Genomic DNA, 26,386 nt, shown 5'->3' on the forward strand with positions numbered 1-26,386 from the left:
GTTCCGCATTAAGCGTTTTATGAAACATCGGCTCTTTGCTAAAAAAAACAACAACATACTAATATTAATTGAACATTTAATTAATATTTATTACGAAAAATTATATGAGCATTATTTATGTGACTCAAATGTTTTTATTTTATTGGTGGTACATCCTCAATAAACCTCCGACCTGTATTTCCGGTGACTGGCGGAAAGCGGCGGAAACTGAAAGCTGCTGTGTAATTGTACAGTTTAGCTGCCGGAGCAGCTCGGTCTTTTTGTTAGCGACAGTTTGTTCACAGATTTAAAATGCCGGACTATTTGGGAGACGATCAAAGGAAGACTAAGGAAGTGGAGAAGGAAGATGCACCTATCAGATGTATATCTAAAATATTATTTAATATCATTCTTAAATGTCCTTTTCTGAAAAGGAGCGTCGACATTAGCTACTTGGCTAACTTTAGCTCTGCTCTTTAAATAAACTGCTACGTGTTTACCACTGGCCACAATAACCGGTGTTAAATGTAACATTTAGGAACTTTGCCGTATGTGAATTCCGTTACTATAAAATGTGTACGTGTATGTTAATGAAAGGCTTTTGCTCATTTCGACAATAGAGCTAGCGGCCCAATGACAATGTCAGAATGCAAACTCATTTATGTTGTTTTTATCTCCACAGCTTTGGATGAAGGGGACATTGCCCTGCTGAAAACATATGTAAGTACGTCCTGAGCAAAGAATGAGCCAGTGTAGTTGTTAAAGCTGTGAAATTGGTTACATTTGCATGTGCTTGCTGTTTGTCGACAGGGTCAAAGCACCTACTCCAGACAGATCAAACAAGTGGAAGATGACATCCAGCAGCTGCTCAAAAAGATCAACGAGCTGACAGGTGGGGTATAAGAACATAAATATGCTTCAGCAGAAAATGTGTTGCTAATAGTTTTTCCTCAGTAGACTACTAGCTTCAGATGTTGGATGCTGGATTGTGTTTGAAGAAGTTCCTGTTGTGTTTTTTGGCTTTGACAGGCATTAAGGAGTCCGACACAGGCCTGGCTCCTCCAGCACTCTGGGATCTGGCTGCCGACAAACAGACTCTGCAGAGTGAACAGCCGCTACAGGTTGCAAGGTGAACTTATAACAGTATAAGATGTATTGCGCAGGTCTTAACAATATGTTACTATGTTCCTTCCAGTGCAAGAGAAATCTTTTGTTTTCATGTTGGAATTTGTCAAGTATATCCATTTCATAGTCCCAAATGTTTCTGTGTATTATTTAAACAGATGCACAAAGATCATCAACGCAGACTCTGAGGACCCCAAATACATTATCAACGTCAAACAGTTTGCCAAGTTTGTGGTGGACTTGAGCGACCAGGTGGCCCCAACGGACATCGAGGAGGGCATGAGAGTCGGGTGAGGCAGAAGTGTTATTTCAATCGCTCTAATATAGTTTAAAAGTCACATTTATGTCAAATATGTAGTGTAACAATCTGCTCAATGTCCCCTCTGTTCTTCCAGTGTTGACAGAAACAAGTATCAGATCCACATTCCTCTGCCTCCTAAGATCGACCCAACCGTCACCATGATGCAGGTAATGGATCTAACGTAGGAGAGCAACACCATGAAATCTGACGTTTAAACGTGTCAACTGTGCATTTAGATTATCTTTGTCTTTTTTCTACATTAAATCACATTTCAGTCATTTCTATCCTTCACAGTTTGTGGGTTTAAGTCGGAAAAGTAATTACATTTTAGTTTTAAATGTAGTCTTAGATCTCACCATTATAAAACAGGTTGAATGATTAAGAACGCAGCTTTACTCCGATTCCCTGCAAACTTGAGGCGTTATAGTAGCAGAGGTCAAGAAGTAGGAGTTTAGTCTCGCCAATAATATTGTCACAGTTGGTGTTTTTAATGACGACAACTCTTCTCGTCTTAGTCAAAGAAAAAAAGGTTGACAAACATATTTCATCCTAGTTTTCTTTAACGAAATTAAAACTGCACTGTCCCATAATAAGCTGTAGCAACAACTCTTTGTTCTCATGTTGTAGGTGGAGGAGAAGCCTGATGTGACCTACAGTGATGTTGGTGGATGTAAGGAGCAGATTGAGAAGCTGAGAGAAGTGGTCGAGACCCCCCTGCTGCATGTGAGTGTTCAGAGGAAACAAATCCCACAGCCAAACCACTACCGGAGCTTTTCCTAGACACAACAATCTCCCAGACTGAGGAAGACTCAGAACTGTCCATTCAACTGTTTTGGAGCGATTTTAATAGATAGACCTGCCATCACACATTTAGTTAACAGGAGTGAATAAGACAGCGGATCTATGCCATGTGAAAGAGTCCATCCTGATTGATCATCCTGCTTCTTTCTCCTCTGCTCACCAGCCTGAGAGGTTTGTCAATCTGGGTATTGAGCCTCCAAAAGGTGTGCTGCTGTTCGGGCCGCCCGGCACAGGAAAGACCCTGTGCGCCCGTGCTGTGGCCAACAGGACCGACGCCTGCTTCATCAGAGTCATCGGCTCAGAGCTGGTGCAGAAGTATGTGGGAGAGGTGAGTGTGAGAAGAGTTGGAGAGAAACCCCAGGCCGAGAACAACAGCTGTTGGATCTTGATAAATATTTATATTAATTTTGGATTCCTGCGTTTGTCTGAAGGGAGCCAGGATGGTGCGTGAACTGTTCGAGATGGCCAGGACTAAGAAGGCATGTCTGATCTTCTTTGATGAAATTGACGCCATCGGAGGTAAGGCTCTCCCCACTGTCCCATCCTTTTTATGTTCATCTACTGTATATTTTCTCTTATATATTAGTGTTATGATCCTTTCATAATATCTCAAGCTATGCTCACATCAGGGCAACATCCTGAGACATAACAGTGCCATGTCTGTAATATAAATCAAAACGATAGTAAAGAAACTAAACTGAATTAAAAACAAATAATAATGATGATAATATCCCCACAGAACATTAAAAGCAGAATACAATCTTCCACATTAACGCGGGACTTTATCCTTTTGTTTTGGAACCTGCCAGGCGCTCGTTTTGATGACGGTGCTGGTGGAGACAATGAGGTCCAGAGGACTATGCTGGAGCTCATCAACCAGCTGGACGGCTTCGACCCTCGAGGCAACATCAAAGTGCTGATGGCCACCAACAGACCGGACACTCTGGACCCGGCCCTGATGAGACCCGGACGTCTGGACAGGAAGATAGAGTTCAGCCTGCCTGACCTGGAGGTGAGCCGTCACAAGACATGCAGATATATTCTCCTAAATCTATACAACACTGTCAGCTCATCTCTACTTTGTGTAGCAGTTTCCAACTGCTTTTCTTTTGTGAACCTCTCGAGCCTCACCTCCCATTTGTTTTGCGTTTCAGGGTCGCACACACATCTTCAAGATCCATGCCCGCTCTATGAGTGTGGAGAGAGACATTCGCTTTGAGCTGCTGGCTCGCCTCTGTCCCAACAGCACCGGTAAGACACAGCAGCAATCAATCGCCGTCATTTGTCTCCTAAAAACACATACTTTCACTGTAGCTCTATTTTACATTAGTTTTTCGTCGCTACCTATTCTGAAAGTTTCATTCGGGGACAAAATAACACTGAAGTTTAAGGGGGAAAATTTGCCACTTTATGTGGACGTCCTATTGGTGTTGATGGTAAATGTTACTCCTCAGTGTGTGCTTGACTGAGAAAACTGAGTTCTCCTGCTCAAGTACCAGAAAGCATTGCACATGAGCTTCTGAGTCCCTGCTGATTGTACATACACTTTAAAAAGGTGGTAATTTTTCCCTTTGATCTTCTAAGATGCTTAATTTGCTGGCGTGGACTATTGATTACTAGTTACTCAAGATAACAGTAACAAATGTGTCCCATAGTGTAGTACTGGTGCGTGGCCACAAGGCTGCACTGTAACAGCAGTTTGTCACTGTCCAATGAAAAGCTTGGTGTTGTACCTCATCCAACAGATTGTAAAATATCTCAGATGGGTAAGAAGACCTCTCTATTACAGATACAATGATTGAAATTTTCTTTGCCGATTCCTTTTGTTTTTTGAAGGTCTGACTGACTACTGATTTCTTTCTAAGAACTATAATGGACAGCTTACAAACATTTTTGTACATTGGAATTTTATAATAAAAAAAATTCTATTTTCTCAAACTGCACCAAGTTACAGGATCTTCTTGTTATCAAAACGTTTTAAACATCATGCTGCACAGTTGAACCTGTTTGATTTTATCTAGATCTGAAGCCAAGAATATTTTAGCACTCAAACATTAAAAGCCTTTTTTACTTTCTAGCATCTCACCCTGAACCTGAAAAGCAACAAAAGCGACTGAACTTCTTCACAATATTTATTATTATGGTTGGATTTTAAGTTGTGATGTGTGTGTGCGTGTGTTCCCACCAGGTGCTGAGATCCGCAGTGTGTGCACAGAGGCTGGCATGTTCGCCATCAGAGCTCGCAGGAAGATCGCCACAGAGAAAGACTTCCTGGAGGCTGTTAACAAGGTCATCAAGTCATACGCCAAGTTCAGCGCCACTCCCAGATACATGACCTACAACTAAGTGTGTGAGAGAGAAGTTCCACTTTGGCTTTTTACTGTCAGAAGAAGTGGAGAACGGAGTCAAAAAAATATTGTCCTTTTGTTGTCATTCTTGTTCAATTCAAAATAAAGTTTATTCCAGATTTGAGTCTTAAGTGATTTGTTAAATAACCATGTGATCGTAACATTAAAGGCATCTGTAACATCTCAACACATACATCCTGCAACATACATATTACCTAACGACAGTGCTTTTGCTGGTTTGAAAACAATTACACAGAAATACTAAAATCCATCAGAACACAGTCTTTACATTTGATACCAGCATGATGAAAAGTCAGCTTTACACAAGTTTCCACCACAATGTGGAAAACCCCAAAACAGCAGCTTGCTTAACAATTGACTTCTCCCAGCAGAGCGTTAAACAAAGACTTTAAAGTGCAACTCTAAACGACCCCAGAGAAAGAGGAATAAGGCTGTAGCCATGTCACCTAGAAACTGTATTTTACTGCTTTATGCACCTTAAGTTACAAAGGTTGTCACACTCTTGGGTGCTTCATGAGAGGAAAAAACACCGTATGAACAGTTCATCCTGACTGCTGCTGCAGCATCAGTCCATCACATCTTCAGTTGGGTGCAGAATCTCAAATCTGCTGTGGGTTGTCAGTGATTTGAGCCTCGACAGTGGAGTGCAGCATCGTGGACGGTGGGGAACACCATTTCTGGAGTCATGACCCCAGTGAAAAACTGTATGGAGTCCAGCTCAGACAGAAGGCTTCCTTGTAGATCAAAGCAGAGAGATACAGTTCTCAAACAACAGTATTTACATCTGAGCTGTACCATAAAGGGAATACTTTACCCAAAATGATCATTTGTAAATCAGTTACCTTGAAGAAAACGTAGTTTTTGTCAGATGCCTCCACGGTGAACAAACAATTCAAAAACTGAGAAAAGTCTTGACTAAATAAAATAACGCGAGACAACAGCAAAACTAAACTCACAACCTTTGCAGTATATTCCAAGTCTTATTTAACCTCTACTTCCCAAACGCAGGCATTTTCCCTTACAGTTTAGAACAGGGGTGCGCAAAAATATTTGTATCTACAAAAGCGGAGCCCTGCAGAAAGAGTTTGGGAACCACTGATTTAGTGGGTGAATTATTACTTTAATGAACGTGATCATAGCCCATTAGCTCAAACCAACAGAGAAAAGTATCAGGATTACTTACTGCTGCAGCCGGCGATCACCACTCGAACGTCCACAGCTGCATATTCCTTAACAACCTGCAGAGACAAATACTTACATACTCACTGAGGGGAAATACTGAATGCCAGTGTTCCTGCTACAACATGCTTCCTCATGCTTCTGAACTGACACTGCAACAGCACAGGATATATCCCTAACCCGAGCCCTAGGCATAAGCCGGCCATATTTTCAGACCAAATGTGGTCCCAAAAAATGTTCACAACAGACATAATAATAAGTAAATATTTATATAGCGCTTTTCAAGACCTCAAAGCCGCTTTACAATAGTAGGGGAAGTGGGGGGGAGGGGTTAGGAACGAGGGAAGAAAGGGAAAGAGAAAAGGAAAAAGTAATAATAATAATAATATTAATAATATTAATAATAATAATATTATTATTATTATTATTAATAATAATAATAATAATAATAATAATAATAATAATACGGTTAACAGGGGGCTAGCAAATGATAGTTGAGAAGAGGTGCGTCTTGAGGCGGGACTCGAATATGGAGAGGGACAGAGTCACAGATGTCTTGGGGGAGGGAGTTCCAGAGCCTGGGTGCTGCCCTGGAGAAGGCTCTGTCTCCAAAGCTGCACAGTTTGGATTTGGGGGTGGAAAGGAAAGATGAGGTCAGTGAGATAGGAGGGGGAGGATGTAGATTGTGAAGAGGAGGGGGCCGAGTACTGAACCTTGGGGACGCCTTGGGTGACTGGTGCTGTGGCAGAGGAGTGGTTGTGATGGGAAATTAAGTGGGATCTGTCGGGACAGGTAGGACTGGAGCCACCTGAGTGCAGTACCCTCGATACCGATGTCCTTGAGTCTGGAGAGCAGGATGTTATGGCTGACGGTATCAAAGGCTGCACTCAGGTCAAGGAGGATTAGGATGCTGAGGGAACCGGTATCAGCAGAGGTGAGGAGGTCGTTGAGGACTCTGAGTAGTGCTGTTTCTGTGCTGTGGAGGGGGCGAAAACCAGACTGGAGGGGTTCAAAAAGGTGATTGGCATGGAGGTGGGAATGGCAACAATGCGTTCCAATGTTTTTGACAGGAAAGGGAGGTTTGACATTGGGCGGGAGTTGTTGAGAGGAGGGATCCAGTTTTTTGAGGATTGGGGTGATCGCCGCTGTTTTGAAGGCAGAGGGGGCGGTTCCATGGGACAGCGAGGAGTTGAAGAGGTGAGTGAGGTAGGGGCAGAGGACAGAGAGGCAGGACTTCAGTAGTGGAGTTGGAAGAGGGTCAAGGGAGCAGGTTGTGGGTTTGGAGGAGCTGATCAGTTGGAGGAGCGCCGTAATTAAGCATTAAGCCCTGTAATGTGAACGTAGCCTGAGAAACCCTGTTGTTGCAGTGAACCTGACGTTGAAAAAAAGCCGGTTATAATAACCTGTTTGATGGCTTTGGTTCCCACAGAGTCGATGAAGCTGGCAGGCGTCCAGTCCAGAATGATGGAGTGAATGGCGCTGAGAGGTTGAAGGAAGGCGGCGTCCTCTGACTCGAGTGGCATGTTGTGTCCGTCCTCCAGCTGACCGTTCCTCTGCTCCTCCACCACATGGTTATAGGACAAAACCTCATGAGTCACTCCCCGCTCCTTATCCTGGACCAATCAAAGAAAGGGATTTCATAAGAGAAAATATTGTCATGTTTGAGTCCAAAAACATAGAAGTTCAATTCACTGTGGTATTAACAGGTTTGATGAAATAAATCTCTTTAAAGAGTTCCCTCTTCCTGACACTACCTGCCACTACTTGACAGACACATAAATGCAAATATGCAGAATGCTGACACAACAAAGCTGACTGTGTACCCACGCAAAAAAGAAACCAGGGAGAGCAGAAAGCAGAGAACTCACCGCGCCACACGTCTTCAGTGAAGGGCTGTGGTTGCCGTTTGCCTTTTCCTTCTGCTTTCTTTGGGCTTTCCGGGCAGCTTGCAAGTCCTCAGGGTTTACTCCCGTCTGTAAAGACATCATGGATATTAGTAACACGCGAGTGAAACAGTTGGACTAGCTACTAGAATAGAGATGCAAAACAATTCTTGCTTAAGGCCCTGTCACACATATCCGTATGGCGGAAACATATAAGAAAATAGCTCACAATTTGTCAGAGTCCAACTTTTCATTGGATCGGAAAAGTGAACGTATACAGATACGCATGTCTAACCTATTGATATCGTATCACTTACTAATACAAAATGTATCAGACGAATACCCAACGAATGCATAACGTATACACAAATATGGTGTATAGAAAATATCGGCAATACGCTGGTTTACGTTGATATAAGGTAAGGCATAAGTAGTATTCGTTAAGAGCAGGCGGAGTTACGCTGGGGTGCGTTGTTGAACGCTGAGACTGTGAAAATGTTTTGCGCATGTTCAAAATTTCCTGACGTACCCAACGTGTGCCTCATAAGTTATGCAGACGTTACACATAAGTTACGTCACGTTAGACATAAGTGAATACTGAATACGTACGTGAATACCTGCGTGAATACAGTACGTGAATACCTGCGTGAATACAGTACGTGAATACCTGCGTGAATACAGTACGTGAATACAGTACGTGAATACAGTACGTGAATACCTGCGTGAATACGTACGTGAATACCTGCGTGAATACAGTACGTGAATACCTGCGTGAATACAGTACGTGAATACAGTACGTGAATACAGTACGTGAATACCTGCGTGAATACAGTACGTGAATACCTGCGTGAATACAGTACGTGAATACAGTACGTGAATACCTACGTGAATACGTTAGAGGTAAGTTAGATATAGGCTACGTCGGCTGACGGTGAATCCTACAGCCAACTTATTGATAACGAGTGGATAACCTATTCCTACCCTATGTTAAGATTATGCCTGACGACGGAGTAATTTATTAAACGTGAACAGTCTACAGTACAGCTAGCGCTCAGCTAGCGTTTTGGGAGCTTATTGGGGTTTGAATATAGTATATAGGGTCCCTGTGAATAGCTCATCCTCACCTCTTCACAGCACGTCTTGATGAATACATCAACCCATCATCAGAGAGCATGGAGGATGCTGAGAGGCTGCGACAAGAGTACATTCTGTTCTCCAGTATCAGCATGATGTGAACCAAATGGCACTTTTCCAGCTCCATTGGCCAGACGCTCTGATACGTTTTGTATAAGTAAGTGACATACGTATAATAATTCGTTATGTATTCGTTATGTATACGTCAGCTACAACACCGCTGTGGAAAAGTTGGACGTATTTGGACTCTGACAAATTTTGAGCTACTTTTCATATACGCCGGCATGTTTCTGTCATACGGAGCTGTGTGACAGGGCCATGTAGTAATTATTCAGTCCATGGGGAACTTTCTTTTATCATTTAATAAGTTTTAAAGCAAACAGTTTGCAATTGTTTTGTGGTGAGTGGTTGAACTGTGTTGGTGTTTTCACACCACATACTTCCTGCACAGCTGCAGTCTTTATTGTGTAACCTGGTTTTTCCAGATAAAATCTTATGTAAAATGAAATGTTTTGGCGAGACCAGATTGAATTAAAGGTTCCATATAATATAACTAAAAAAGACGAAACCGTTTTCACTGACTGAAACTAGACTAAAGCTTTTCTTTGACTAGAATGAGACTAAAATACTTTTACTCAGAACTAAAACTTGAAAAAAACTATATTATGTTGCATTGATTAGTGTTGGTAAGTGTTTCTTATATTAGATTGATTTATTGTACGCCTCATTGGAAATGTTGTCTTTGTACATCAGAGGTAAATACAATACACACCTTTAAAAACAACTTTTACCTTGTGTACAGTATTTTACATACACACAGGGCAGGATTACCTCCTCCTTGAGGGTGTACACACACACACACCTTCTCTCCACACACACACACACACACACACACACACACACACACACACACCTTCTCCTTGAGGGTGTACACACACACACCTTCTCCTTGAGAGTGTACACACACACCTTCTCCACACACACACCTTCTCCACACACACACCTTCTCCACACACACACACACACACACCTTCTCCTTGAGAGTGTACACACACACCTTCTCCACACACACACACACACACACACCTTCTCCTTGAGGGTGTACACACACACACCTTCTCCTTGAGAGTGTACACACACACCTTCTCCACACACACACCTTCTCCACACACACACCTTCTCCACACACACACACACACACACACACCTTCTCCTTGAGAGTGTACACACACACCTTCTCCACACACACACACACACACACACACACCTTCTCCTTGAGGGTGTACACACACACACCTTCTCCTTGAGAGTGTACACACACACCTTCTCCACACACACACCTTCTCCACACACACACCTTCTCCACACACACACCTTCTCCACACACACACACACACACACACACACACACCTTCTCCTTGAGGGCGTTCACATAAAGGTCACAGTTGGCGAAGTAGATTGAAAAGTTGAAGTAGAAAATCTTAATCCCCTCATTTTCAGCTGCCTGGGAACAAAACACACGTCACAGGCGTTCAGAGTTCAGACCAACAGAGTCGATGGGAGACTTTTAGCCTGTGTTCAGAGTTCAGTGTTTTTTCCTTTGACGGACTCACCTCTTCATACTCATCCACATCACAGTACAGCCCTGTGCCGGGAACATGGCCCAGTATGCCACTTTTAGGGCTGGAAGATGAGGAGAAAGTCAGAAACACTAATAAGTCTGATACAGAAAGAAGAAAGGCCAGTAGATTGGCTGAGGAGGGCTGCTCTTTTGAACCAAGGGCATATCAGGAAATAAAAAAAGAGAAATGTTAGACTTGTACTTCGCTCCAAGTCTAACCTTTCTATATAATGATGTGATGGTATTAGTAACACAGCTAAACACTAAACACACATTCAGACTAAAGACTTCTGCCTATAATCAGTACCTCTGTGTTCTGTAGATGACCGTTAGTATGGCGAATGCGAGAGCCACTAGGAGGCCATAATCCAGTCCCAACAGCACAGACGCTACGAAAGCCACCAGCCAGATGGCCTGAGAGAGAGAAGGGAAGAAACAGAAATATACAGATCACACACTGACAATATCACATTACATTAAGCACTGTAAAAGTGCAGTCTGTCTTCCTTTAACATTGTTAAAAGGTTCAAACAAATTTAAAATGTGCAAACCCTCCATGATTAACTCCACATGGTTCTCTTTCCGAGGGAACAATTAGATTAAATATCCCTTTATTCTCAGATTCATTAGGAAACTTGCGTCACAAGTCACACACAAAATAAATATTCTGATACAACACAATGCAGGCAGATTGATGAAGGTGTGAAAACATATGAAACAGTAAAAGAAAGCAGGTTGAGCTTGATTTGTCAGACTGACCAGTTCGATCTTGCTGGTCCTCCACAGAGCAGGAATGTCTCTGATCTGTTTGAACATCCCCAACAGGTTCACCATGATGATGGCAGCCAGCGCAGTCTGGGATACAGAGATGATAATACAACATTTAACTAAACTAAACAATGCATTAACTAGTTTTTGAGCCGTCAGCCACCGTTTGTTTAAGTGTCTGCAACTCCATTTGCTGCCAGACAGGTCGTCATCAGCAACAGCTTCACCCACCTGAGGGAGCGGCTGGAAAACAAAACCAATGGCCACCACCACCAACAGCACCACGAGCGACGCCAGCAGCCCCGCGATCTGAACACAAACAAATAACTGTGTCAACATTATCTCATTCTAATTATACTTTTACAACCCCAAATTAGTCAAGTGAGACTGTGTATGAGTTACCTGTGTTTTTCCACCAGTGCTCTCCTGCACCAGGCTCCTTGACATGGAGCAAGTGATGGCGAAGGTTTGGAAGAAAGAGCTGATGAAGTTACACAGGCCGAGGGCAATCAGCTCCTGAAAGCAGAACAACACAAAAAGGTTCAAATACATTAAGTGGAATCAAAATGTGAATGTCTTCTAAAGCTCGCAGGTGCTTACATGCACGCAGGGTTTTCTACAGTTTAAGGAAAGTTAGATTTAAGATTTTCTTTTCATGCTACTCGGAATGAAATCCAAGACCAATTTTACGCACAATTTTCCCGCTATACAGATCTGCGTAAAGTTAATGCGAGAGACATTTGGTAATAAAAATAATAAAAATAGAGGTTACCAATTATTTTGAGATTTTACAATGCAATGTCAGAAAAATAGATTCATAAAATCCTACTTCCCAAGGGTTAACATGTTTAAAAGATTGATATAAGACATTTTAATAAGAATTAAGGATCTATTTTTAGATTAATGTTTTCAATGCCTTTTAAGACTTTTTAAAAGGATTCCCGTGAGGGGATCAAAATTGCAACGCTGTAAAGGAAAGGGGTGCGCTGGATTTAAAACACAAGACAAAACAAGAGTGTCATTGCAAAACTGAATGGAGCAAAATAATCGTTTTATGTTGATTATCTTGAAGCCAAAATCGTAATCGATTAATTGCACAGCCAGGATGTGTGGCTCGTCAGCAGCTCCTCAGATGTCCAGACTCACCTGGTTTCCATCCACTTTGTAGTTGTGCTTCAGAGCAAAGGTCTTGGCAAGTGAGATGCCCATTGAGAATCCTACAATTGCAACAGCAAAGGAGTCTGTAATCAAACTGGGTAACAGAGAGAACTCTGGGGCGGCAGGAGGGAGAAGCCTGAGAACACATAAGAACATAAGACGTAAATAGACTACAATTATATAGCGCTTTAACTTTGCGATGACTCATAGCGCTTTACAACACACCCATTCACATGTCAGCGTACACACATTCACACAACACTTCGACATGTCGACTGGGGATCGAAACCGCTGACCCTCCAACCACTGGACGACCACTCTCCCTCTTGAGCCGTAGCAACCCCCACTTGTACTACATCCATCTAAGTGTAATATTTGTTTTCCTTTTTACGGCTTGATGTGGTGAACAAGAGCCTAAAACTACAACAACATACGAATGTAACCTACCCGGTCGGTATCTTCCCAACCACGTCCACTTTGTACTGATCTGATAGGGACAGTCCATACGAGACGCCGGTTGACACGATGACCACGATGATCTCTCCAGGAATGGGAATGGGCAGCTTCTTCTTGAAGCGCTCGTTGAGGTCTTTGACACCATACAGGAAGACGATGCACACAAGGCCCAGGATGAGAGTGGTGACATTGGTGCTTGTGATGTCACTGAACACCGCCTTGACGCTCTGGGACGAGAAAAAAACGGCAGTAAAAACTGAGTTTTCTTGAGGAATCAAGGAAGCACTTCTTGCATTCTTTACAACTATAAACCCTTCACAAGCTCAGCCCCACATAAAACTCACATAAATAGCAGAGAGGGGCCCACTGAAGCGCTGCGTTTTTACCCCCAGCAGGTACTTTAGCTGAGAGACGACGACGTGCACTGCTGCTGCTGTAGTGAATCCTCGCACCAGGGGCTCTGTGAGGTAGATTGCCACAAAGCCAAACCTGAGAAGGCCCAGGACAAACTGAAAACATTTAAGAAAAGCAAGAAGAAAGAAAGAGGTAAGGGGATAAGAACAAGCTACATAGTTTTGTTTCAAATAAAAACATGAAATCAAGGTGTTGATACGTCAACAGTGATTCAAACACCCTGCTGCTTTGTGTAAACACTGTGTTATAAGCGTGAGATGTTTAACCAAACAGACACTCTGTGGGGGTTAGACCAAATCAACAGGCTTGTCATGATAACCAACTTGGTTGGACGATATAATTTCCCAGAAATAATTGAGATAAACAATATTGTCATTTTAAAACCATTTTATGCAACTGACATAATGACAATATAATAGGATAATTATGCAAATAACCCCTTTCAAAGAACAATGAATCTTTAATTCTTAAAAATATTCAGATATTGGAATTGGAATGTGAAAAAAATATTAAAATATCCTAAATAAATAAAACATAAATAAAATAACACCACAGAACCAAAACAATAAATAAAATGGGCTCTCTTTCTCTGTAAAAAAAAGTTTGGGGTGTTTTTTCCGAGGCTGACCTGGATGATTCCCACCAGGGTTGTGAGCACGACGGCCACCTGCACCCTCCTGGCATCACGAGCCTCCACGTCCAGGACGGCAGACAAGTTGGATCCGTTGGCAGGCATGGTGTAAAACATGGAGTCTGGGGCCTCCCTCACTGCGACACCCCCGATCATCAGACTTATCACTGCAAAGGTGCCTGCAGAACACACACACACACACACACACACAGTCTGTCAAAATGTATTATGGCTGAATGGAGGAAATATTTAATCTTTCCAGGCTTGGTTACAGTTTTATGATGTCCACTGTAACTGAGAAATCATGTAGTGTCCCTTTAAGTGGAAAGGCCATCTTGCCCAGCAGCCAAGCTATTCCCTCTCGCTCTCTGGCAGAGACCAATTTTACAGTGCACCCAACTGCTTCCTGTTGTTCACTTCAGATCAGATCTTTTGTTGCAAAAGGTTGAGCAGGTTTGCTTTATTGTGCCCATGTGTCATTTGGTCCTAAAGGTAAGAGATGAAATGTGCGAAGGCTTGAAGCCCTTTCCTGGAAAGAAAGCAGTCAGATGGTAGTGTGGCAACTGAAATTTCACAGTCGTGCTGCTCACGTCAATTGTGGCCACAACAAACACATCAAACACCTCCTAATTAAAACGTGAGAAGGGATGGGATGATTTAGGATTTTCTAAAACACTCACATCGTGGTGAATATCCATCAGGATAATCATGAATATCTGCTTTTAGATGTTGTGCTCTGGACTTATGGAATGACCTACACCACACTAGGAATTGTTTTAACTAATCTTGATGTTTGTGTTCTTATATTTATGTTGTTTATTTATATAATATGTACAGATGACATCTACGGCATGTTTGTCCGTTCTGGGAGAGGGATCCCTCCTCAGTTGCTCTCCCTGAGGTTTCTTCCACTTTTGGGGGAGTTTTTCCTTGTCTGCTGCAAGGGAGTAAAGTAAGAGGGTGTGCTGTACAGATTGTACATTGACCAAAAATATAAACGCAACACTTTTGTTTTTTATATATTTATATGTATGTATGTATGTATGTATGTATGTATGTATGTATGTATATATATATATATATATATATATATATATATATATATATATATATATATATATATATATATATATATATATATATATATATATATATATATATATATATGTATATATATATATATATATATAGATGAACAAGCTTTTAAGAAGCTCTATATATATATATATATATATATATATATATATATATATATATATATATATATATATATATATATATATAACTGGTTCATAACTTAGATGACTTTGAGTGGAACTGTGGGGTCATGCACTTTAAGTGTGTGTGTGTGTGTGTGTGTGTGTGTGTGTGTGTGTGTGTGTGTGTGTGTGTGTGTGTGTGTGTGTGTGTGTGTCCAGCACTTGAACAGCAGCCCAGTTATCTAGAATTTAAGGGATCATGTCCACAGCAACTTGTCATCAGGCCAAGACCACTTTACAGTGCAGTCAACTGCGTCCTGTTGTTCACTTCACATCAGATCTTTTGTTGCAAAAGGCTGAGCAGGTTTAGGTTATTGTAACCATAACTTAGAGCTGACATTTGAGATGACTTGAAGGCCTTTCTAGGACAGAGAGCAGCCATATGGGTGAAATTTCAGGGGTGGGGGGGCTGAAAATTCACTATCCCGCTGCTCACGACAGCTGAGGAAATGGATATCCCTTTAACTCGTAGTATGGATCAGTCTGTCACTCGGGAATCTTCAGGTAGTATGAGTTGATACCAGAGTAGGGCTGTACCCCCTGCGTGTGTGTGTGTGTGTGTGTGTGTGTGTGTGTGTGTGTGTGTGTGTGTGTGTGTGTGTGTGTGTGTGTGTGTGTGTGTGTGTGTGTGTGTGTGTGTGTGTGTGTGTGTTCTTTGCAGGTCATGTGGAAAGTTGCTAATGTTTAGCCTTATAAATCAATGGCAGATTTACTATAAAAAAAAAAAGGAAAAACATTGGGTAAGGAACTTTCCAGGCAATATCTTGCATAAGGCCAAGTATTCCTAAAAATCTGTGCTCGCATTTAACTGTAAGTTTAGTTCTCACCTATGGATATGTGTCTGGACGTGCCAAAGAAGGTATACAGCAGGACGGGGTAGAATGAGGAGTACAGACCATAAACTGGAGGCACAGCAGCCAGCATAGCATAGGCTAGACCTGTGGAGCAGAGCAGAGGGGAGGGAGAGATGAAAAATAAACAGACCCAGAAGACAAGTGCATCACAAGCTCAGAGCTACAGAGATACCAAAACAAAGACGGTGTGAAGCTGAAAGCAGCCCCCCAGGAGTTGGCCGCTGGCCCTTCACACGTTTAACCGTTGTGTCATTCCAGGTGAAACTAGCCTGGTCAAACTTACTACTGTACAAAGCTTTGGAATACATTTCTGGCTTCATTAATTTGTGAAGGTAATGTTTTTAAAGCTTTCAAACATACATGGATGACAAATGAATAGGGGTGTAACGATACATCAATGATCAACAATCTAATATTATCATCATCTTTAAGATATGCCTTTATTTTGAAATTACCATGGCACACATTTACCATGGCACGCATGTTACCATTTCAAATTTAAATTCATTTCAAATTGTCAAATCATATTTTAGTTGCTTTTTGTGAGTTGGTATAAATGTAACTGATCGTGTTAAATGGCCAAATGATCCACTGACCTTGAGGGAGCTGCACAACTCCTGTGCTGAGACCAGAGACCACATCTGAAAACAGGTACTGCTTGACTGGATAGGATGGCAGCCATGTGAGAATAGGCAGAAAGCTAAAAACTGCCGCCTTGGCTTTCTTTGATGAACACCTGAGCGGAGACGAAGCGAAGTGGATTAACTTTTCAGTTTGTAATTTAAAATAAATTAAGCGTGACTTTTCCTGCCCAATTATAGAAAAGGCATCTTTTTAACTACATACAGTCTTCCTGGAATCAATGTTTATTTTTGGGAAATAGTTTCTGGCCCGACACACTGAAGAGACATATTTCTTAAATTTCACATCCTGCCAAAAACAGACATCCACTTGAGTGAGCGGGGAGAGTTACGCTTACCAAGGAATTCAAGTTAATAAAGAGAACTATGAAAAGGGGTCAATCATGTCAGCACAGGACAACGGACTATAAAGAGAAATTCAAACCAGTAATATACTGCTCATTCATTTTAGTCACTCTAGTAGTGTCAGCTAAATGCCAAAAAACAACATAGTATGTAGACTGTAGGACTATTTCCTTTCTGACTCTGAACCATACACTGATTCAGCACTTCAGCAGGACAAATCCAGAGGTTAATAGCTCAGTACAAACTTACCGGAACTGGTGGGCCAGCCTCTGTCGGAGGGTGGTGCAGTTTTCTCTGCGGTTGAGCAGCTGTGACCGGATAGCAGCTTCATCATAGACCGGGCGCTCTATCCTGTACATCAGCTGTGATTCTGCATCCTCCCGAGCGGCAGCTTCTTCTTGCTCCATAACAGAGGCAGGAGGGCAGATCGTTTTGAGTTTGTGTCTCTCTGATGTTGTTTATCTCTCCCGCTTCATCTTCTCCGTCATTGTTCTGACCAGTTTATCTTCATTCCTTTAACCGCTCCAACTTCAATCGTCTGTCTGCACTTGTCTTTCTGGTCCGAGGGCAAGAAAAGATAAGTTTTTTCCTTAACTGCCACTGTGGCACTTCACTGACAATTCTACCGGCCACTGGCTAGAGTTTTAAACACGGAGTCAGTAGTACCAGACTGTAGAAATATACCCTGTAACCTTAATCCCTGCCTATTTTTCATTTAGCTTTAATTGCTTTTAAAAATATACAAATTTCTTAACATAAGGAAAACCTGCCATGGTGGCCGGTGGCATTTCAGTCAGGTGCTTATTTCAATCTCCACCCAGTTGTTTGCCATTGTTGTGCAACAGAGATTTTAGAGATCTTTAGTTAGGAAGGTAGCCTATAGAAATATAAACCAGGCTCATGTGTACATGTGTGACTGAAATCCACTGCAAGATTTTCAAAGAGACACAAGAATATAAGTATATAACTTAAACAGAAAATAAACCACTAAACGTATGATACTAGTCACTGTGTTGCTATATGATTATAAAGTATATATGCATGACTGCATGGTTCATTTACAGTAAGCTTTTCTCCTGTTATTGAAAACACCTTTATTCAATATGAAAGTTTTGCACACTCATTTCTGTATCCCTGAATGAATGAGTTAGCTAGAAGACAAATGGGTGATGCCAACAACTTTTTACCAAGTAAGTAAGATTAGCGTTTAATGTGATATTCCCATATTAAAAATGGTATATTCGGAATAAAGAAATTAAGTAATTAACTGATGATATACCAGACACAGACAAACACTTAACCAGGCATGTTCTGGGGTTTTCAGTGAACTATCATCATTAAAAAATTAAGCAGATTTATTTATTGTTGTTTTTCTATCAAGTCTCGTCACGAGTAGCTGAGCGCTCGAGCGTCTTCCCGTTTCCTCTCCTCCACGATAGCTAGCTAACACGATATTAATAAAGGACAAACAGTCATTTAACTAATGTGACATCTGAATAAAGACGAAGAAAAACGAAGCAATGTTCGTTGTACAAGTATAAACCAGTGAACAAGCAGTGTGAGAGGCTTCTACTGTCCCTCCACAGCATTAAGCTAACATGAAGATGCTAGCAGAGCCTTACCTCCGTCTTCCAGCTCCTCGGGGATGCTGCCGGCTGAAGGACAATAAGAAGATATACACGGACCTCCCGAGATGAATTACCAGGGCAAAGTTCTGGAGGACAACAGAGAGCAGCAACCTGTTAAACTACACAGATAGTCTACGCCGAGAGGACTAATTACTCGAAGTGAAATTCCTCTCCACCTTCCGGTCGGCAAAAGATAGGCGTTGATTCTCACGCATGCGCAGTCTTCTTCCACTCAGGCCAGTTTGTAGTCATAAACGCTGTGAGCCATGGCTGCCTTTTAGTTCAACCTTTTTTATTCATTTGTTTATTATTTAACTATACATTTGGCAAAGGTTAGATTTATTTTTAGTAGTCATAATAATAAGTAATAATAAGCCCAACAGCTAGGCAATTGGGCATTTGTGCTGTGAATGTTTAAAAAAGTAGGGCTTTTCTAAGGGAAATTATATCACAGGTACAGGCAATTGTAATTTAAAAACCATGCCCCAGTTTAAAATATGTAATTTTTTCCCCCTTAACTGCCACTGTGGCACTTCATTGACATTTCTACCGGCCACTGGCTAGAGTTTTAAACACTGTCAGTCAGTGGTACCAGACTGTAGAAATATACCCTGTAACCTTAATCCCTGCCTATTTTTCATTTATCTTTAATTTCTTTTAAATATATATATATATTTCTTAACATAAGGAAAACCTGCCATGGTGGCCGGTGACATTTCCCTGTTTTCCACCTGATTCTCATTAAGGTGGTTTGGTGGTCCTCCAAACCACCGTCAGAGGGAGAGCTCCGTGTCTCGTGTGGATCTCTGGCTGGGGGCAGGGAGCTGGATGATGAAAACAAAACTGCCAGCGTCATGACGTAAGTGTAGTACTCACGAGGTGCCCTCCTGTGCACGGATTTTCTCACATACACCAAAATGAAGACCCCGCCCCCTGCTGATACTCCGTCAAACTTCTTTAAAAAAATTAAGTCCCCATCTCACTTTACTGTAATCTATCCCACTGACAAATCTTTTGTTTACCCAACAGATGAAGTTGACTGAGATGTCACACTACTTGTTCCTTATTTACTTGTGTGTGCTTTTATCTGCTCAGAAAGTTTGTTTTGCTTCAGATACAATCTTCAGTAAGATCACCTGTAGTTGATATTCATAAGTGTCAACACACCAAACCATTATTTATAAAAGTCCTTGATCATATAAGTACTTTTGTCCTCTGCAATATCAGTGATATGAAATATCACAATCATTAATAAGAAGTATAAACGCTACAGAAAAGGCAGTATAGAGTATACATGCTTCATACAGGCCTTCTGTATTTAGTGTTACATTTGAGACAGTATTAGATGCTGCCGTCTCTCGTTCTGTATTAACAGTTTGTTTCCATTAGGGGGCGACAACTAACTTTACCAGAGGAGGGAGAGAGAGAGAGAGAGAGAGAGAGAGAGAGAGAGAGAGAGAGAGAGAGAGAGAGAGAGAGAGAGAGAGAGAGAGAGAGAGAGAGAGAGAGAGAGAGAGAGAGATAGATAGATACTTTATTTATCCCGAGGGAAATTCAAATTATATTTAATCATAATATAAAACGTGTTTTTCTTGCTTTTCACTGTGGGAATAAGAAACATATATGAGGCAGTGCAAGATCGCTGTATCAGTTTGATTTATAGTATGCAAAGTTAGTGTGAATTAAATAGCAACCTGCAACAACTATGATAGAAATTTCTGTTTTCTTTAATTATGTTTGACTTTAAATCACAGAGTCACTGATGTTGATCAACTGTGATCTCAAAGCCTGTTTTATAAATGTTTTATAGTGCTGTTTGTTCTGTGGGGCAGTAAAAACAGCATTTATCGCTCTTTGATATCATGATGGGTTTTCTCTGCGTCTTCTGGCCACTTCCTGCTTCCTCCAGATGAAAGGTGCTAATGATGGACGAATTACAATCACAGTGATCTCTAGAAACAGATATCTCCATATGAGTGCAGAATCTCGTGTTAGAGCGGGCTTCGGTTTCATGCAGGTGAACAGTGTGTGTGGAGAGCAGAAGAAGCGGATGCAATGGCCAAAATGCAACGTTGGAGCCCATCAGCTATTGTCTCAATTTATCTTTATATTAGCTCAAACTTAACGTGTAAACTGGCTACTTGTGAAACATTCCCGTTGTAGAAGTCATCTCTTAATTCCAACTTCATTCTCACATCCTACATTTCTAATCAGACTGTAAACAATGAGCATCTCCCAGAAGAGGAAGTCTTGGCCTGGATATCCGCTGGCTACACGGGAACCCCCAATATATTGGCCGTTGCCCCCAGAGGCTTATTGTCGCTGATTTGTTCAGAGAAAGCAATCACAGTGTTGCTATTTAAAACTTGCTGTGTCTCAGTTTTAATCAGGCAACATTTTCTCATAGACTTCTATACAATCTAACTGCTTTTTGCAACAAAGGGACTCACCCCATATTAGAGATATGGGAGAGAATATCAAGTTTAACTTCTGCATTGGCAGGAAGAACCTTTTACCTACATTTCATTAATCTCAACTCGTTAAAGACTGTTCATGTGGAATTATTTCAGTGAAAACAATGCGTGTGTGTGTGTGTGTGTGTGTGTGTGTGTGTGTGTGTGTGTTTATGAAGTTTCCATCCAATCAGTGCGACCTCCTCTGTGGGAGCCTTGTGACATTAGGACCCATAGAACTGACAGCATGACCCCATCTAATGTCCCTTTTGAGCTCAGGTTGCTCAGCCAATAAAAATAGCTTGTTTCATTGGCTCATACGCAGGAAAACATTCTTGAACACAAGATTTCATTAACAACGATATTCTTCCAGGAGAATTCCCTCCATGTTTGTGAACTGATGGAACTGATGAACCGAATCATTGTCTAAAGATGTTCAATTAAAAATGTTGAATCCCCGACATAATGCTGAGATTAGTGGTGTGTTCTTTCCTTATACTATTGTATTTACAGACAGTTTAACACCATATGATTATGTACAGTACTCCACTCGTCTATGTGATTGTGTGTGTTGTTATTCTAAATACTCAGGTTAAAACCTTCGAGCAAAATTGCTCGTTTAATTTAAGTTTGAATGGTGCTGACCAATGAGTTTTGCAGCTCAAGCAAATAAGTGTGTTAAAATGTCAAACTTGTCCTTTAGCATTAGTTACAGAATACACACACACACACACACACACACACACACACACACACACACACACACACACACACACATACACACGCACACACACACGTCATGTCCCTGTGGAGGTAACACATCGTCCTCAAGAGGGAGACAGAGGACAGATCAGTGTGGACACGTCAAAGACGGCTTCAGTTGTAGCTGCTCTTCACTGTAATGTACAACACCACACACACACACACACACACACACACACACACACACACACACACACACACACACACACGTAATTATTCAGTCTATGGGGCACTTTCTTTTATCATTTAATAAGTTTTAAAGCAAACAGTTTGCAATTGTTTTGTGTACAGTTTTCTTTTTCGTTTTATTAGGCTAACCACTTTTATTTCTGTTGTTCAAATGGAAAGGTTGTCATGCACTTTGGGCAACCAAAAGATAGGTTTCAAAACATTTATAGTAGTAGTTGTATAACATAGTTTTAAAGAGAGTATATGGCCCCAGGTGAGTGGTTGAACTGTGTTGGTGTTATCACACCACATACTTCCTGCACAGCTGCAGTCTTTATTGTGTAACCTGGTTTTTCCAGATAAAATCTTATGTAAAATGAAATGTTTTGGCGAGACCAGATTGAATTAAAGGTTCCATATAATATAACTAAAAAAGACGAAACCGTTTTCACTGACTGAAACTAGACTAAAGCTTTTCTTTGACTAGAATGAGACTAAAATACTTTTACTCAGAACTAAAACTTGAAAAAAAACTATATTATGTTGCATTGATTAGTGTTGGTAAGTGTTTCTTATATTAGATTGATTTATTGTACGCCTCATTGGAAATGTTGTCTTTGTACATCAGAGGTAAATACAATACACACCTTTAAAAACAACTTTTACCTTGTGTACAGTACTTTACATACACACAGGGCAGGATTACCTTCCTCCTTGAGGGTGTACACAAACACACACACACACACACACACACACACACACACACACACACACACACACACACACACACACACGCTAAAGCACAATGATTACACATTGTGTACACTTTGTACACACATTTATTTGATGATTGGTGATGAGGAAGTGCAGCAACATGAACCTGACTATAACTGAAGCCTTTATTTAATTATATAAACATACTTTATACTTATTACTTTATACATTATTGTAAAGGAGAAGTTAATAAAACAAATCAAGAATATCAAAAAAAAATAAAGTGAAGCATTCAAACGCACAGCCATGTCTCAAATATAATTAGTTAATAAATAAATTCTAGTTTCTAATTGTAAACATGTTCTTGTTGTGGCAGCTTACACAATTTAATACTTTCCCAAAGCAGGCAACATCTGTTAATATCTGATTTTATGGTTCCGTATCATTGAATATTGCCACGAGATAACAGCCCTCAGTCTATAAAGTGTGACTATCAGTATGAATCACATTTATAAAGCTCATTCTAAAATAAAGAGCCTTTTGTTTTCTCGTCTTCAAATAAATCACAATCAACCTTGAAGAGTTCAGGAAGGAAATTTCCATCCTGGAATATTCGAAGATTACAGCTGCAGCACTTGTTTCAATTGATAAGCAAATGAAAAGCGGAGTTTCGTGAAGCTTGTCTAATGCGATATTCAAAATGTGCATTAAATATGTTTATGGAAACTAATTTAATGTTAGTCTTGGTCAGGTGAGTGAGTTTAGGATGGTTGAAATGTAAACCTTCATCCACTGACCTGCATGCTCCACACTTGAACAATGACATTAACCCAAAAGGTAACAGGTCTTCATCAGTCCAGCGGCTTTATTCTTTTTATTTTTAAGATTTATCCATCATCTTAAGTCAGCCCACATCTTCTGGCTCAAGCTCAACGTGGATTTCCTTCAACAGACGTCCTACTACACTTGTTTGAGTGTGACTTAAGGACTTGGAGAGGAACAAAAGAATAAACACGGCACACCACTCACTGCTCACCGTGCGGTGCTTGGAGGCATAAACACTTCGTTTCCTCTGATGAACCACCGGACGTCTGACAACAAGCTGGAGACAATGTGCTTAGCTTAGCATAAAGACTGAAACAGAAGGCAGATTTTTATATATATTTATATATATATATATATTCTTTTTTACATTTGAACAGAGTGCTATGAAAAAAACACACAGTATTCCTCTCACAAATGAAAAGTTTTAAAGCATAAAACGCAGCCCAATTACACTACAAGGCCCTTACATGGCCTATTACCATTAGCTTGTTTTGGATAATGTTAGCTTATGTTAATGCTAGCTTGTAGGTAGATATTGCAGCCTACCTGACTTAAGCTTTGTCCACAGGGACGCAGGTATTTTTTCTGTGTCGTCCGCACACAAACAAGTAAAGTCACTGGAAACTAAGACTTTCAGAAACTCTGTTTTCAGTGGTGACGGGAAAACAGAGTTGTTGGGCTGTAATTACATGTGTGTGTGTGTATTGCAGGATTTATTTTGAGAATGAAGGAGGATGACACCTCCTAAAGTGAGTGTGGACTAGGCCTGCGTTAGACTGTACGACTCTTCTTTACTTCCTGTAACGTTTCAGCCTCCACAGTACAGGCTGGAGACGTTCTGTTTTATGGGCTTCTTCATTTACCAGGATGTTTTCTGTAATGTTTTGCATTATCAACTTACTAAGAAGCTACTTAAGGAGATGTTTAAGCCACTGGGGAGATTGGGGTGGTCTAAGGACGGAGGAGTTTGCTCACTATTGTTGGGTTTTGAGCCCAAAGGGCGCTGAGATAGTCTTTCAATTGAATCCAGTAAACTTCTAGTTGATCAAGATACTTATTTATTTAAAGTGATGATGACAGCAATGTCAAAAAATACCCTCAGCCGAGGACACTTTCACACACCAAGTCCACAGTCCGAATCAATAAAGAGCCAGTTAGCTGTCTGTTGGTACAAGTGAAAGTGTTACAAAAACATCATAAACATTTTGCTATATTCTCTACAGAAGGGTGTCGTCGTCCCTCATTGGTCCATGTTGGCGCGGTTATGCCCCTTGGTGGGCCGTCTTGTAGGTGGCGAGATGGAGGTGGACCTGAAACTCTTTGAAGAGAACCTACAGTGCTTCATTCATGACTAATATAGTGCTCATTATACATTTGTGCAGAAATACATGTTGTGCAATAATACATTTTGATTGAGGTGTACGAGTACATGTGATAATCATTAAATGTGACACAATACAATCAGGAGTTTATTTACTTCTCACTATATAATCCCAAACTCAGATCCTAGGGGGACGGGGCCTTCTCCATCACTGCTCCACCCTCTGGAACTCTCCTCCTCACTCTCCACATTCATCTCTTAAGACTCACCTGTTCAACACAGCCTTCAACCAACTGACCGTCTCTTCTCCTTATCCTCCCTTTTTTTTCTTTCATTTGTTAGTTTATATATTTATCTTTGTGTCACTCACTCTGTCAAGCGTCTTTGAGTTTCTAGAAAAGCGCAATACAAATCTAATATATTATTATTATTATCATTATGATATATATAATCCCCTATACAACCAACATGTACTTAACGTATTTCCTTGACGCTTCACTGAAGAAGTAACAGTTTAATAACTACACAAAGACTTTTTAAATTCACATTTCTCTGTGATCCACCCCAACCTTTTCTATCATTTGAAACGAGGTTACATTGTGTCACGAAAATTTTAACAAAACGTTTCCGCTCATATTTAAAGTTATTCTGTTTGTTCTTTACTGACATTGTCCCACGTGAGGCTGTAAACATTGTATCTCTTGGTGTAGCTGCTCCTGAGTTAAAGCTCTAAATGTCCAGCGACAGTGTTCAACTAATGGCAGAACAATGTTTACTCTGTCCTCACGCATGATTGTCACAGAGAACAGTACATGGCTGCTAACATTAATCACAGAAGCAAACATGCTCATATACACATCTTTCTCTCCCACACAAGAACACACACTTTAAATCTCAGTGAGTCAACGCAGATATATAAAGACGAGAGGAGCAGAGATGTTAGATCAGCTTTAAAGACACTTGGAGGATCATGCTTTGACCCGTCTGCATCAGTAAGTGACATTTTAACTGCAGTAGATCTGTTGAATCACAGCATTAAGAAGTCTTAAATATTATCTACTGAGAAATGTATTTATGTTTTTCTCTGGAGATCTTCATTATCAGCTCCTTGTCATTCATCTTTGATTGCATCCGTTATCCTCGAACACAATCTCCACCAGTGTCACTATTTATTACCTGCGATGGGTTTAAAGTCTGAGCCATAAAAGACACCTTTCATGTGTCGAGCCTCAGTTACTTAGTGTTTCATGTACACAAACATTTAGCTGGAGAATCAGTTGATGTTTATTCTTGAGGGATTTCCTGATTGTACTTCTTAGTAAATCTGCCGTTTGTGGATCATGAACTTGTGTGGTTCCTCTCAACGTCTCTGCTGGGTTTCTATGTCGCTTCTCTCTAAACTTTTCCATCTGTAATCAAAACCGTCCTTATGTGTGAGTGAACTTGACCTCCTGCTGTCAGAAGAGATAACAGTATACAATAGTCTGATAAGTGTTAATAATACTCTGATGTTTTACAGCATCCATGAATGTTTTTCTGCTGTACAGAAAAGTGTAAATAATGAAATGAGTGTTTCAGTTTCACTGGGACAAAGTTA

At 40.9% G+C, this 26,386-nt stretch overlaps 2 protein-coding genes across 4 annotated transcripts; one reads left to right on the forward strand and one right to left on the reverse strand.

Moving 5' to 3' along the window:
- Window positions 1-179: 179 nt before the first annotated feature.
- psmc2 (proteasome 26S subunit, ATPase 2) lies at window positions 180-4,673 on the forward strand. Its single transcript, XM_029462284.1, has 12 exons — window positions 180-361; window positions 662-699; window positions 790-871; window positions 1,009-1,108; window positions 1,263-1,394; window positions 1,500-1,572; window positions 2,033-2,128; window positions 2,370-2,534; window positions 2,638-2,725; window positions 3,016-3,218; window positions 3,361-3,457; window positions 4,395-4,673. Exons 1-12 carry the CDS (start codon window positions 292-294, stop codon window positions 4,550-4,552), a joined length of 1,302 nt encoding a protein of 433 aa, XP_029318144.1. The 5' UTR covers window positions 180-291; the 3' UTR covers window positions 4,553-4,673.
- slc26a5 (solute carrier family 26 member 5) lies at window positions 4,544-18,737 on the reverse strand. 3 transcript variants are annotated; one of them, XM_029462279.1, is made up of 18 exons: window positions 18,541-18,734; window positions 17,168-17,470; window positions 16,529-16,668; window positions 15,906-16,016; window positions 13,817-13,998; window positions 13,119-13,283; window positions 12,766-13,001; window positions 12,307-12,454; window positions 11,563-11,676; window positions 11,392-11,469; window positions 11,152-11,247; window positions 10,700-10,806; window positions 10,385-10,454; window positions 10,183-10,275; window positions 7,623-7,727; window positions 7,158-7,367; window positions 5,759-5,813; window positions 4,544-5,309 (listed from the first exon to the last, which is right to left on the reverse strand). In XM_029462279.1, exons 2-18 carry the CDS (start codon window positions 17,323-17,325, stop codon window positions 5,194-5,196), a joined length of 2,184 nt encoding a protein of 727 aa, XP_029318139.1. In that variant the 5' UTR covers window positions 17,326-17,470; window positions 18,541-18,734; the 3' UTR covers window positions 4,544-5,193. The 3 variants fall into 3 exon arrangements, with proteins under 3 accessions (XP_029318139.1, XP_029318138.1, XP_029318140.1); XM_029462278.1 differs by having other exon boundaries at window positions 17,168-17,474; XM_029462280.1 differs by lacking the exons at window positions 4,544-5,309; window positions 5,759-5,813; window positions 7,158-7,367; window positions 7,623-7,727; window positions 10,183-10,275 and having other exon boundaries at window positions 10,422-10,539; window positions 17,168-17,474; window positions 18,541-18,737.
- Between the last annotated feature and the right edge of the window lie 7,649 nt (window positions 18,738-26,386).

The sequence above is a fragment of the Cottoperca gobio genome, chromosome 23, assembly GCF_900634415.1.
Source record: "Cottoperca gobio chromosome 23, fCotGob3.1, whole genome shotgun sequence".
NCBI lineage: Eukaryota > Metazoa > Chordata > Actinopteri > Perciformes > Bovichtidae > Cottoperca > Cottoperca gobio.

Bases quoted from the DNA above. Each gene is read 5' to 3' on its own strand.
- psmc2 (XM_029462284.1), top strand. From the start codon at position 292: ATGCCGGACTATTTGGGAGACGATCAAAGGAAGACTAAGGAAGTGGAG. The intron at 1,109-1,262 runs GTGAACTTATAA...TTATTTAAACAG, and splicing joins CAGCCGCTACAGGTTGCAAG to ATGCACAAAGATCATCAACG. The intron at 3,458-4,394 runs GTAAGACACAGC...TGTTCCCACCAG, and splicing joins CCTCTGTCCCAACAGCACCG to GTGCTGAGATCCGCAGTGTG.
- slc26a5 (XM_029462279.1), bottom strand. From the start codon at position 17,325: ATGGAGCAAGAAGAAGCTGCCGCTCGGGAGGATGCAGAATCACAGCTG. The intron at 7,728-10,182 runs GTGTGTGTGTGT...ATGTCTTTACAG, and splicing joins TGAACGCCCTCAAGGAGAAG to ACGGGAGTAAACCCTGAGGA. The intron at 7,368-7,622 runs GTGAGTTCTCTG...TGATTGGTCCAG, and splicing joins CACTGAAGACGTGTGGCGCG to GATAAGGAGCGGGGAGTGAC.